At 40.0% G+C, this 12,514-nt stretch overlaps 1 protein-coding gene across 2 annotated transcripts in view; it reads left to right on the top strand.

The window, feature by feature from the left end:
• EMILIN2 (elastin microfibril interfacer 2) overlaps nt 1–12,514 on the top strand; it is a 43,434-nt gene that overhangs the window by 17,237 nt on the left and 13,683 nt on the right. For both annotated transcript variants that reach the window (XM_088131055.1, XM_088131054.1), the window contains exons 3-4: nt 543–718; nt 2,189–4,072. In XM_088131055.1, the coding sequence (XP_087987181.1) occupies nt 543–718; nt 2,189–4,072 (2,060 nt within the window). The remainder of the gene's footprint in view (nt 1–542; nt 719–2,188; nt 4,073–12,514) is intronic.

Raw genomic sequence — 12,514 nt, 5'->3', positions numbered from 1 at the left:
TCTTTTGAAAGGCTTGCATTGCTGTTTCCAGATATCTCTGTATGCTTGCTCATACACAACATGTTATGCGCAGGCAGGCAGGCTTACAGTCATAGACAAGAGGTCACCTCAAATAATTATGGACTTTGAAGGGCCATTTAGACCATCAAGTCCAACATCTGATGAATGAAGGACTTCAAATTAAAGTATCCCTGACGGGTGGTATACAGGCCTTGCGTGAACAATATTTTAATTGTTGTACGCCACCCAGAGTCACTTTGTGTGAGATGGGTGGCTATATAAACGTCATTATAAATAAATAAACACATTCAGCAAAGGACAGCCCATCAGCTCTCTGGGTAGTTGGTTCTACGATCAAAAAACTGTTACTACGTTATAGAATAATAAATTCTTCTTGGTATGCCTAAGAAATAGTACACAGGTTTCTTAATTTTAATTATTATATTTGTTCTTTAAAGTACTGCTTGCACTGTTTGTTGAAAGACCAAAACAATAAAGATAATTAAACTAGTTTAACAAATGCTACTTTTAATTCATTATAGGTATCGAACAAGTTTGAGACCTAAATATACTTTAACATACAAGATGGTAACCGAATTGGAGTGGAGATGCTGTCCTGGATACATGGGTGTAGATTGCAAAGAGGGTGTAACAGAAAAACGAAGACCGATAGTTTACCCAGCGGAACTTCCATCAAACGACATGAAGCCGAGCTTGGGTAAATTTTTTCTCTAGATCTTGATATCCATAGTCTTTTTGCTAAATTTTACATCATGCTTTTATTGTTTAATGTGCTTTGCTGTGCTTTGTTAGATTTATTAGTCCCATTACCTTTGTGAAGTAGGTTATTATTCCTATATTATTTTATGTATTAATTCTGCATTGTTTTATCTATAAGAAAATTGTTTCCCATGGCAAATGTTTTCATTGTTAATTCTTAACCACTTGTTGAAGTTTAGTAGCTACAATAATGTTTTTAAAATCTACATTAATCAATGAAATGGGTCAATAATTAGCATTTGGCATATGATCTTTATCAGATTTTGGCATAACTTCAATATATGCTTCATTAAATGAAGAAGATAAAAATTCATTTTCAGAGATATGACTATAGAGTTGATGGAGTTTAGGAGCACATGTATCAATAAATGTTTTATGCCATTCCACAGAAAAGCTTTGCTGTTACTCACATTCAAAATCACCTTTTGGTCTTATCCATAGTCAAAGGAGTGAGTAATAATTACTTTGAGGAATCAACTGTGGACAGTCAATTTTAGCTTTAAAAGTCTCTATATTTTCATCAAACAGGTTTTCAGATTTACTATATACAATATATGTCCTTTGGGGACCTATATACAGATAGTTGTTGGTTAACGGTTGCCACGTTCAGCAACCGTTCAAACTTACGACAGCGCTGAAAAAGTAGATATATGATCAGTCCTCAAACTTATGATGGTTGCAGCATCCCAGCATCCCACAGTCATGCGATTGCCATTTGCAACCTTCACAGCCAGCTTCCAACAAGCAAGTCAGTGGGGAAGCTGGAAGTAACTCACAAGTTGTGGTCACATTATATCACACTTAACGACCCTGGATGATTTGATCAATGACCACAGTGGAACTGACGTAAGTCAGGCAGAGTCCCATGATATTTCACTTAATGACCATGTTGCTTAGTGATGGGGTTGCCAGTCCCAATTGCGGTCATTAAGTGAGAACTACCTGTATTTTATTGTTCCCATTTTTTAATGGCTGTAACTATTTTGCCTTTTTTTTTTTTTTTTGCTTCAGTCAGTTTGCCAAGATTCTATTGGGTCTTTCATCATTTTCCCAGCATTTTTTATGTAACCATGTTGTTATAAATTAAGTTTGCAATGATAAGATATTATTCAACTGATGCTTTGCTGTATCTCCATTAATAGGCTGTTAGTGGGTCATCTGGCCATCTGTGTCTGGAAAATTTCCCATTTATCTTTCAAATTAGTCTCATAGTTGATTTTGAGTTTCTTACATGATGCATGGATTTAAATGTTTCATATGACTCCTTTCTTCACATGGTTTCTTAGTACTGAAATGCATCAAGCTGCAAAAATGTAAGAATGTAAATATTTTTTTTCAGTGTGCTCACTTATGTTGTTCAAATAAATTACTGAAAGAGATAAAATAATACCACATTTTCCTTCTATAGATTCTAGACCAAAGCAAGACTCACAAGATAAAAAAATACAGTTTCTGGAGGATGAATTATTCCGTCTTACACAGACTGTGCTAGAACTTCAGTCCTCTATAATCAATATGAATAAAAATCCAAAAGTTACTGTGCAGGAAGATGCAAGTCAGAGAGTAATATCATGGTTGAACAACCTTCATGACCATCCAGGGTTGGACAGTACTTTGGAGGGCGAAACAGAAAATACTTACGTGCCCCAAACTAATGACTCATACAAATCTGAAACAGGAAGCCTAACATCTGAAGAAGATGAAATAAAGGATAGCTTGAAGGCCAAAATTAATAGGTTGGAAGAACTGAATGGGAAAGTAAATCACTATGAAGGGCAACTAAAACAGCTCCAAGAAGCAGCCCAAGGGCCAACAGTAACAATGCCCAGCAGTCAGTTATATCAGGCATACATAGATGCTAAATTTGAAGCCTTGAGACAAGAAATGTTGGAAGGATTTGAGAAGAAAATGGCAGATCTGAAAAATTCTTGTGAATACAAGCTGATAGATATTCAACAACACTGTGATGACCATGAAGCCAATTTCTTAGGACTAAGAAAATCTGTTGCAGAAAAAGAAAATGACCTGAGGAAACAAATTCAAAATCTACAGAATGTTATCGAAGCACCATTAAATCAATCATATTGTTGCAATGATGCTAAAAGTGATGACATTAAACAACAGATGAAAACTTTGGATAAAAAGATAGAGAAGATTGCAGAAGCAAATAAAATTTTAAATGCCAGGATAGATAATGAAATAAAGCATATTTCCACTCCATATTCAGATGACAACTTTGATGAAAAATGGGAGGAATTAGAAGCAAGGATTAATGTTACAGAGAAAAATGCTGAAGAACATTGCTTTTACATTGAGGAAACTCTTCGTAGTGTTATAGCTACTAAAGTAGATGAAGTAAGAGACTTATTTGACAAAAAGCTCCAAGCAGTAGAAAACAGACTAGGTTCTACTATTCTAGATATTGCTAATGTTACCAATCCCGATGAGATATATACTAGTCAAGGATCAAGATTGCAGAATAACTCCGAATCTGGAAATAAGCACCTTGTATTGGAGATTAATCTTATGAAGAACAAATTACGATACACTGAAAATGTTTGCCAGTCTGTATCACAGTATTTGGACAGTCTTCAGAAAGGCATAGAAAACACTAACAGTAAATATGATCAGTTATTTTTGAAAACAAAAGACAATTTTGATATTTTAAAATCTTTCAATAGCTCTCTAAGTGAAAAGTTCAATTTAATTAAAGGCACCCAACGTGACATTCGTAAACTTCATAAGGATCTGCGAATAGTTCGTTTTGGTCTGAACACTATTGATAAAGATGTAAAACTCCTTCAGAGTGGTTTAAACAGCTGTAAAGAAGAACTTTTAGGTATCAATTCTACATGTGGGAATACACAGCTTGAGTTACCCAGAAAAACAGATGAAATACAGAAAACAATGGACAATCAAACAATTCACCAAAGCAATAATTGTTGTAATTACTTGGAGAAAAAGATGAATCAGCTAAATGGGGAAGGATTTTTTAACTTGACCAAATGCAAAAATAAATTACCTGGCATCTCGGACTTGGAGGATAAAGTATTGAATGTTGAGAAAACCTGCAATAAATTAGATTCTGTCACTAACAGCCTTCAAAGGATAAAGGAGGGCTTAAATAGACACATCTCCAGTCTTTGGAACTGTTTCACTCAGATGAACAGAACGGTAATATCTCATTCAAAAGATATTTTTGGCCTCAAAAGTTTTGCCCAGCAGTTCAATAGCCAATTCCGCAAATTTGCCATTGATCTTCAAGAGCTAAAGAAAACTCAGCCTCCTATATGTAAGTTAGCTTGCCCTTTTCTATATATTGATTTTTAATTAAAATAGGATAATAGTGTTAAATCAATTTTAAAAATTAAATAGCAATTTTATTATTCATTCATTCATTCATTCATTCATTCATTCATTCAACTTATGTAGCCTCCCATCTCAGACCAGTGACTCTGGGCAGCTAACAACAATAAAAACAGTCAACATTTAAAACAGTACAAAAAATTAAATATACATATAAATGCAGTCAAGAGATCTTAAAAAACCATCGGTATCAGCACAACCATGCTTGGGACCCCAGGTCTGGGCATAAAGCCAGGTCTTCAAGGCCTTCCAAAAAGCCAAAAGGGTTGGGGCCATCCTAATCTCAGGAGGGAAGATGTTCCAGAAGGCAGACACCTTAGCAGAAAAGGCACGTCTCCTGGTCCCCGCCAGCCATCATTCCTTGGCTGATGGGACCCAGAGCATGCCCAACCTGCCGGACTGGATTGGACGGGTAGAAACAACTGGGAAAAGATGGCCCCTAAGGTAACCCAGTCCCAAGCCATGAAGGACTTTAAAGGTAACAATTAGCAACTTGAATTGCACCTGGAAACACCAGCAACCAGTGCAGCTCCCAAACCAGTGGTGTTACATGTACCAAGTAGCCAACACTATTTACAACTTGGGCAGCTACATTCTGTACCAGCTGAAGCTTCCAAATGCTCTTCAAGGACAGCCCCATGTAGAACGCGTTGCAGTAGTCCAAACGGGAGGTCACGAGGGCATTAGTGACAGTGAGTAGAGCCACCTGGTCCAGGAATGGGCATAACTGACGCACAACCCAAAGGTGTGCAAAGGCCCTCTTAGCCATGGCTGCTACCTACTCTTCCAGCAGGAGCCGTGAGTCCAAGAGGACCCCCAGATTGCGCACCAGGTCAGTCTTGGGCAGAGCCACCCCTCCAGAACCAAAGATGGAAGAACCTTGGTACTGGGAGGCCCATACACCCAAAGCCACTCAGTCTTGCTTGGGTTGAGCCGGAACCCATTGCTCCCCATCCAGGCCCCTACAGCCTCCAGGCACGGAAAACTAACAGTTTTGACATTTTGTTCTATTTTATTAGACAGCAAGGGAAATAGAACAAAATGTCAAACTTTCCCTTATGTTTTGGATTAATGTTCTTTACTTAAACAAGATCTTCAATATTATACCAGTTTGTGCCAGATATGGTATCATTGCTTTTCATATACCATTAAGGTAAAAGTAAAGTCACCTTTGAGTCAAGCTAGACTGTTGGATTGACATAGATACATCATTGAAATTTTTGTGGTGTGATACAGAAGTGGTTTGCCATTGCTTCTTGGAGATTTTTGTTTCCCAGATCAACAGCTGTGGGCTTCCCAGGTGGTTCCCCATCCAAATAATAACCAAGGCTGACCCTGCTTAAACAGCCAAGGTTAGGTAGATGCTGTCACTCTTTTTTCATTATAACTTTTAATATATTACAAAATACTCTAATTGTACATATTTATATGTATGTGTTTTTGTGTGTATGTGTGTACATATATGACATCTAAACTTTGATTTGTTTGGATAGGTAATGTATTGCAATATAACCATAATGTTTTGCCTATTTAAATCATGTTTAGGACTGAGAAATTTTATGATGTGCAAAAACTAATTGAAAAGTATAGTGAGTAGGAATTAATGTTGAAAGGACCAAAAATAGTTGTGTATAAAAGCATGCTTCTATCTCTTTTCTTATAAAGAAGTGAGAATCAGGTATCTCAGGAGAAGTATAGTTCAAAATAAGCTAAATACTGTGGGAATAGATTACTTAAAAAGTGGAGCTAGTAAAACAAAAACAGTTAAGAATTAATGAGTGCTGAAAAAACGTGAATTAAATACAAGAATAAGTAACTAGTAAGAAAGAAGTACAATGAGATAGTTTGGAGAAGAGTTTGGTTTAGTGGTTAAGGCACCAGGCTAGAAACCAGGAGGCTGTCAGCTGTAGTCCCACCTTAGGCATGAAAACTGGCTGGGTGACTTTGGGCCGGGAAAATAGGAGGAGAAAGGAGTATTAGGTATGTTTGCCACCTTGAGTTATTTATAAAAATAATAAAGACGTGATAAAAAAAAGAGTGTCAGATCACAAAATACAGATAGTCCTCACTTAGCAACCACTCATTCAGCGACTGAAGTTGTGACGGTGCTAAACAAGTGGTACTTAACAACTGGTCTTCGAAGTTCTGGCCATTGCACCACCTCCCTGATCACATAATCACAATCTGGGCACTTGGCAACTGGCTTGCATTTACGACAGTTGCAGTGACCCGCAGTCACATGATTCCCATTTATGACCTTCCCTGCTGGCTTCCCACAAGTAAAGTCAAGGGAGAAGCTGGCAGGGAAGGTTGCAAGTCACTTCAGTAAGTCTCTCCCTCCTGGCAGCAGCCACCCCTGGGCCCGAAATTACTTGTACATGCCGCTGCAGCCACCTGTGCACCCTTCCCCGCCTGGCAGCAGCTACCCCTGGGCCCAAAATTGCTCACTTACCTACCAGCCAAAGTAGTTGTGAGGAGGTCCTCAATTGTTGACCTGCGATCCTCGCTTAACAATAGCCATGGGGACTGCTGGGATTGCCATTGCTAAGTGATGCAGTCACGTGAGATTGTGCTTTATGATCGCGTCACTTAGTGATGGAAATTCTGGTCCCAATTACTGTTGTTAAGCAAGGACTACCTGTACATGGAAGAACAGTGAGTACATTCAGATAGAAAGATTAAGAAAGTCATGGTTGGATGGAGTTGATGGGATCCTCAGAAGAGATGTGAAAAGTTTATAGAACAAAAAGGGAAGTATGTGGCAATGTATAGATGTAATGGAAATAAGGATGGTTTGCAAGGATAGAAAAGTATGAAGAAGCATTGATGTAAGCTAGATTTAATTACACTTCCTTTTCCTTACTTTCTTTCTCTGTGCATTGTATAACTTTGCTTAGACCCAAAGAGAATAGTGTGATGGATTATATGGAGGCATTAATTTAACTTATTTATGCACTGCTTGAGTCCAGAGTGACTCTGGATAGCTGACAACATAACAAACAGAATGAAAAAGGGAGGGAGGGAGGGAGGGAAAGAAAGAAAAACAAACTGAATAGAAAACAAGTAAAAAAATATAGAACAAAATGGCAGATCCCGCCAACAATACAGAAAACATATACAGGCACACCCCTCAAGAGGCTCAAGCTACCCTAGCCAAGGGCCTGGGAAAACAGCCAGGTCTTTAAGGCACTTTGGAATGTCAACAGGATGGGAGCCACCTGGACATCAGGGGAACATCATTCCAAAAGTTCACAGGGGCTGTGACAGAGAAGGTCACTTCCTGGATCCTATAAGATGATACTGTTTAATAGAAGAGACCAGGAGTGCACCAATCCTGTTGACTTGTATTAGCCGGGCAGATGCCATGGGAGACAGGTAGTCCCTCAAAACATCCTTGTCACATTGGGCTTTATAGGTCATAATGAGCATCTTGAATCTCATCTGGAAGCAAATTGGCAACCAGCGCAGCTTGCAGAGCAGGGGTGGCACATAGGCAAACCAAGGCATGCCCATTGTTGCCCATCCTGCAGCATTCTGGACAAGCTGAAGCTTCCGAGTGTTCTTCAGGGGCAACCCTCTATAGGGTGCTTGCAGGAATCAAGCCATGAGGTAACTAGGGCATGAGTGACTATCTGAAGTATGTAGGTAACAGTGATCAGGCTGACTTATGAACTATCCATGCTCTCTGTAGTGGATGGAGTCGTCATTATTAGTGTAGTTATTAGTGTAGATGCAAAGTACAGGTAATCCTCGCTTAACAACCACAATTGCGACCAGAATTTCCATCGCTAAACAATGTAGTGATAAAGCAAGATATGTGACTGCATTGCTTAGCGACCACAATCCCAGCAGTCCCAGTTGCCATCATTAACTGAGAATCATGGGTCATTAAATGAGTACCCACCCCAATCCAAGCCATTCCAGGCTTGGTCCCTCCCAGTCCTGAGCCTCAGTAAGGTAAGGGACTGCTTCCAAGTCCTCCCACTTACTATTTGCCCCCTCCCATCTCTGTCCTTCTGGCTGCCCTGCACCCTGCCTTGTGGGGTGGCAAGCAGCCCCAGAACCACTGCTTGCTGTGCCCCAGGAAGCCATAGCCACCCAGCCCAGTCCCAGTTACAGTTACCTTTGCCATCCTGCACTTCAAGACCCCTGTCACCCTGCACTTTACCAGTCCAGCTGACTTTCACCATCGTCTTGCTGCAAAAAGCTCTTGGGCAGGGCAGGGCTGGGCTTTTGCTTCATGCTGCAAAAAAAAAAAAAAAATGAAGCCTAGTCTAGCCCTACTGGAGAGCTAAGGCTGTCCTGGTTTACCGTGGGCAACGGTGGGACTGGTCTACCCACCTTCCGGAGAAGGAGGACCAGTCTACCTGCAGAAAATGGAAGGGAGAAGGTCTACCTACAAAGAAAGAAGAAAAAAGAGGAAAAAAGAGGTGCTGCTTTTTTTTTTTTTTTTTTTTTGCAGCGCAAAGCAAAAGCCCAGCCCAGCCCTGCCCAGGAGCTTTTTGCAAAGAGGCTTTTTGGAGCAAGAAGACGGCAATGGTCAGCTGGGGCAGTGGAGTACGGGGTGGCAGGGGACCAAGAGGGCATAGAACTGGGGGGAGATGGGTGGGGGGAGTTGGTGCCTCTGCAGTTTTAAGTGCAGGTGGGCACCCAAGCGCCCAAATTTGGATCTCGTAACTGCAGGGTCACTGCAACGGCTGTAACTTTGGGCCCCGGTCGTAAGTCACTTTTTTCAGCATTTACATAACTTCAAACAGTCACTAAATGAATGGTTGTTAAGCGAGGACTAACTGTAGTTATTAGTATAATTCATAGACTTTTAAGTTTTGTATGTGTGTGATCACATGCTTTCCCAGCTGTGTACTAAGCCACAATGTGATTTGTTTAGTTTTGACTTAGCATATTGTATGAATCGAGCCACTTGTTAAACAAACTGTTTGGCATGATGTGTGAACCCAATTATTTTCTCTGTGTGAAAGAGGACAGGGTTAAAGCAATACTTTTTAAATTGATTATCTATGTGTAAAAGCTTATACTGTAATGCATTGATTTTTTAAAGATCTTTGATAAAAATTATCTTTTTTTTTTTGAGATAGGTGATAAAGTTCTCTTCTCCTTTTTTTAGTTATTGTGACATGAGCCACCAATTTTATGGAGGTGTTATTGAGATAACATCACTTCTAGCTTTCATAAGTATAGGTAGTCCTCACTTAATGACCACAATTGGGACTAGAATTTAGGTCACTAAGCAATGCGGTCATTCATGACATCACATGATCTCTTTGCTTAGTGACCACAATCCTGGTACTCCCGGCTGTTGTTGTTAAGCAAGAATCATGGGTCGTTGGTAAGGTAACTTCCTGCCAGCTTCCCACAATCAAGTCAGGGAAACTGGCAGGAAGTTGCAAGCCCCAGACACTGCTGGCGGGGGGAGGGAGCGAGGGAGGGTTGGGGAGGGTGCGTAGCAAAGTGGTGCTGATTGGGTGTATGAGGGCCTCAGAACCACTTGGATTTTCAGCCCCAGAGTCAAGAGGCTTCTGAAGCTACTCCACTCTGGAGCTAAAAATCCTCCATGTCTGAAAATCTTGCTTGGATTTCAGCATGAGACATTTTCAGCCAGCCCCCAGAGATTTCGGCACAGAGCTTTTTCAGTCAGCCCCCAGAGATGAGAGGGAGTCCTCTTGGCAGGCGGTAGTGGCTTGTGACCTTCCCTGCCAGATTCCCCATTGACTTTCTGGGGAAGCCAGGGAAGTTTGCAATTGGCAATTACATGATCTCAGGGCACTTGCCAACTAGTCGTAAGTGTGAACTGATTGCCAGGGGCCCAGATCACAGTCACGTGACTGCAGGGGTGCTGCAATGGCTTGTAAATTCGAAGTGGTCACTGAACAAATGGTCATAGAGGACTACCTATACTCCTTCCCCCTTCGCTTGCTCACATACACCAGTGCCCTCCTTCGCTCACTCGCTTCCCCAAAGGGGGAAGGAGGGCAGTGTGCGAGGGATGGAGGGCATGGTGCATGAAAATGAGCAAAGGGGGAAGGAGGGTATGATGTGAGCAACCAAAGGGGGAAGGAGGGCGCAGTGTGTGTGAGTGAAAGGGGGAAGGAGGGTGCAGTTCATGCAAGTGAAGAAAGGCTGGGGTGGGTGGGGGAGACTTACCTGAGCAACCTGTCACCTTCCCTGCTGGCTTCCCCATTGACTTTGCTTGTGGGAAGCCGGGAGGGAAGGTCACAAATGGCAATCGTGATCACGGGGGGCTTGGCAACCGGCCGTAAGTGCGAGTAGGTTGCCAAGCATCCAGATCGTGATCACATGACCAGAGGTAGGGCATTGCAATGGCCATAACTTTGGGGACCAGTTGTAAGTTCATTTTTTAGCACCATCATAACTTTGAACAGTCGCTGAACCAATGGTCATAACTCAAGGATTACCTGTAATGTATGAAATGGCCAAAGTCTTGTGAGATAGCAAAATCTTGGAAGACAGTTAATGCATGAGTTCTCATTAGATTTTGGTCATTTTAATTTTTTAAATGCTCAGTATTTTAAACTATTATTTGTTCTGGCTGCTATAAAAAATAGTATTAACTCCTATGTTACAACCATTGGTACTAGCGTGATTCTGTGCATTTTACACTACCTGCCTCTATATCTGGAGCTGTAAATGTATCTAGGCTGCAAAAACCCAGTTGACGTTTAGATGGCAGCAGAGAGATACAAAATACTGTAATTCTTTGCTGCCATCTAATAGTTGTATAGATTTTGGCAGCCCAGAACTATAAATACTCTTGACACTTTAAAGAAAACTGAGAAAAGCAGGACTTAGCTGTGCATTCATGTAAATATCAATACCACTGTAAGATCCCTCACAAAAAATGTTTATGAGTATTAAAGAAGGAAATAATATATATGCATTTGCCAAATGTTATTTATCTTTTGTGCCTTCAAGTCAGTCTTGAACCTGGTGACTACATGAACAGGTGTGTGTGGTTTTCTTGATAACGTTTTGATAACATTTTTGGAAGAGTTTACCATTGCCTTCTTCCTAGGATTGATAGCATGTGACTGGCCTAAAGTCACCCAGTTGGCTTTCATACCTAAGGCAGGACTAGAACTCACATGGTCCCGGCTGCTAGTCAAGTGCTTTTAATTACTACACCAAACTGACTTTTACCACATAATATATTTGATATTAAAATATTTTTTGCATTACAGACCATATTACATATGCTTTTTATATCATAGCAGAAGTTATTATCTTACCCAAAAGTGAGTGTACACATTTTAAATTTTGTTTGTTGCCTTGTATTAAAAGTTTCTGTTCCTTGCTTCCCCAATCTTACTCTCTGCAGTACTTTTTTCTAAGCTGCAAAGTATATTGCACTCTTGTGACAGTTCAGTTCAGTTCAGTTCAGTTCAGTTTTTTTTTTTTTTTTTTTAACTTCAGGCACAATGGAGCCAAGGGCATTTTAAATGATAATCCAAATATATGTTGACAGGTTAATGAACATTGTTGAGTAGACTGTATGTATAAACCATGGATCAAAGCCTTATTTGGTTGCTTACTCAACACTTCCATTTAAGGTAGTGAGATGCTTGGTCACAGAAAGATGATTCAGCTGATCATGGAGATGCTCAGCAGCATCAGAATGGCAAAATCTGCTCATAATGTGAAGATTTAGGTTGGGACCAAATTTCTTTTCCAGAAAAAGGGATTTCTACTCAAAAGTGCTAGGCAATCATCTTAAACCAGTAAAATAGGATTAGTAACTGCCATTGATTCACAACACCATAGATGCCTGTTTTGTACATGGAGACTCATGTACAATGTATCAGAGGAAAAGGATTAAATAATACCAGCTTTCAACTAAAACATGTTGTTTTCCATATAGAGAATGTGTGATAGATCTAAAATGTGGTTATTTCTCCAGCTGCTCCCATAATATATAAAAATATACAAAATGGCTCTATAAGCATCATTTCCCTATTGAGGAAAAAGCAAACAAGCCACAAGTTAGCTCAATATTTATTTCTGCAAATAAGAATCTGTATTAGACTCAGAAAAGCTTGTATATGTGTTCACACAATACATTTACACATTGGTAGGTAACAGGCTTCATTTCAGAATTGCAGTCACAAATCATGGCTCTTCTATATTTTGTATAAATGGAATTGTTGGCTTAACTGTTTAGCCAATTTTAGCTTCTTGCATTATTCTTATAGAGGAAACTAACTTAACAGCACAAAAAATTGAACAGACATACATTTATTTTCATTGTATTTTATTTTGCATTAATTGGCAGAGATGACAGGTATTTTGTGTTGTGTCTTACCATGTTATTAATTGTTGACAGTGTAAACAAAGC

This window comes from Python bivittatus, unplaced genomic scaffold (assembly GCF_059951505.1).
Source record: "Python bivittatus isolate LINGU-HERP-01145 unplaced genomic scaffold, Pbiv_v1 ctg000840_np1212, whole genome shotgun sequence".
Taxonomy (NCBI): Eukaryota; Metazoa; Chordata; class Lepidosauria; order Squamata; family Pythonidae; genus Python; species Python bivittatus.
This window is presented reverse-complemented; position numbering and strand designations above follow the sequence as displayed.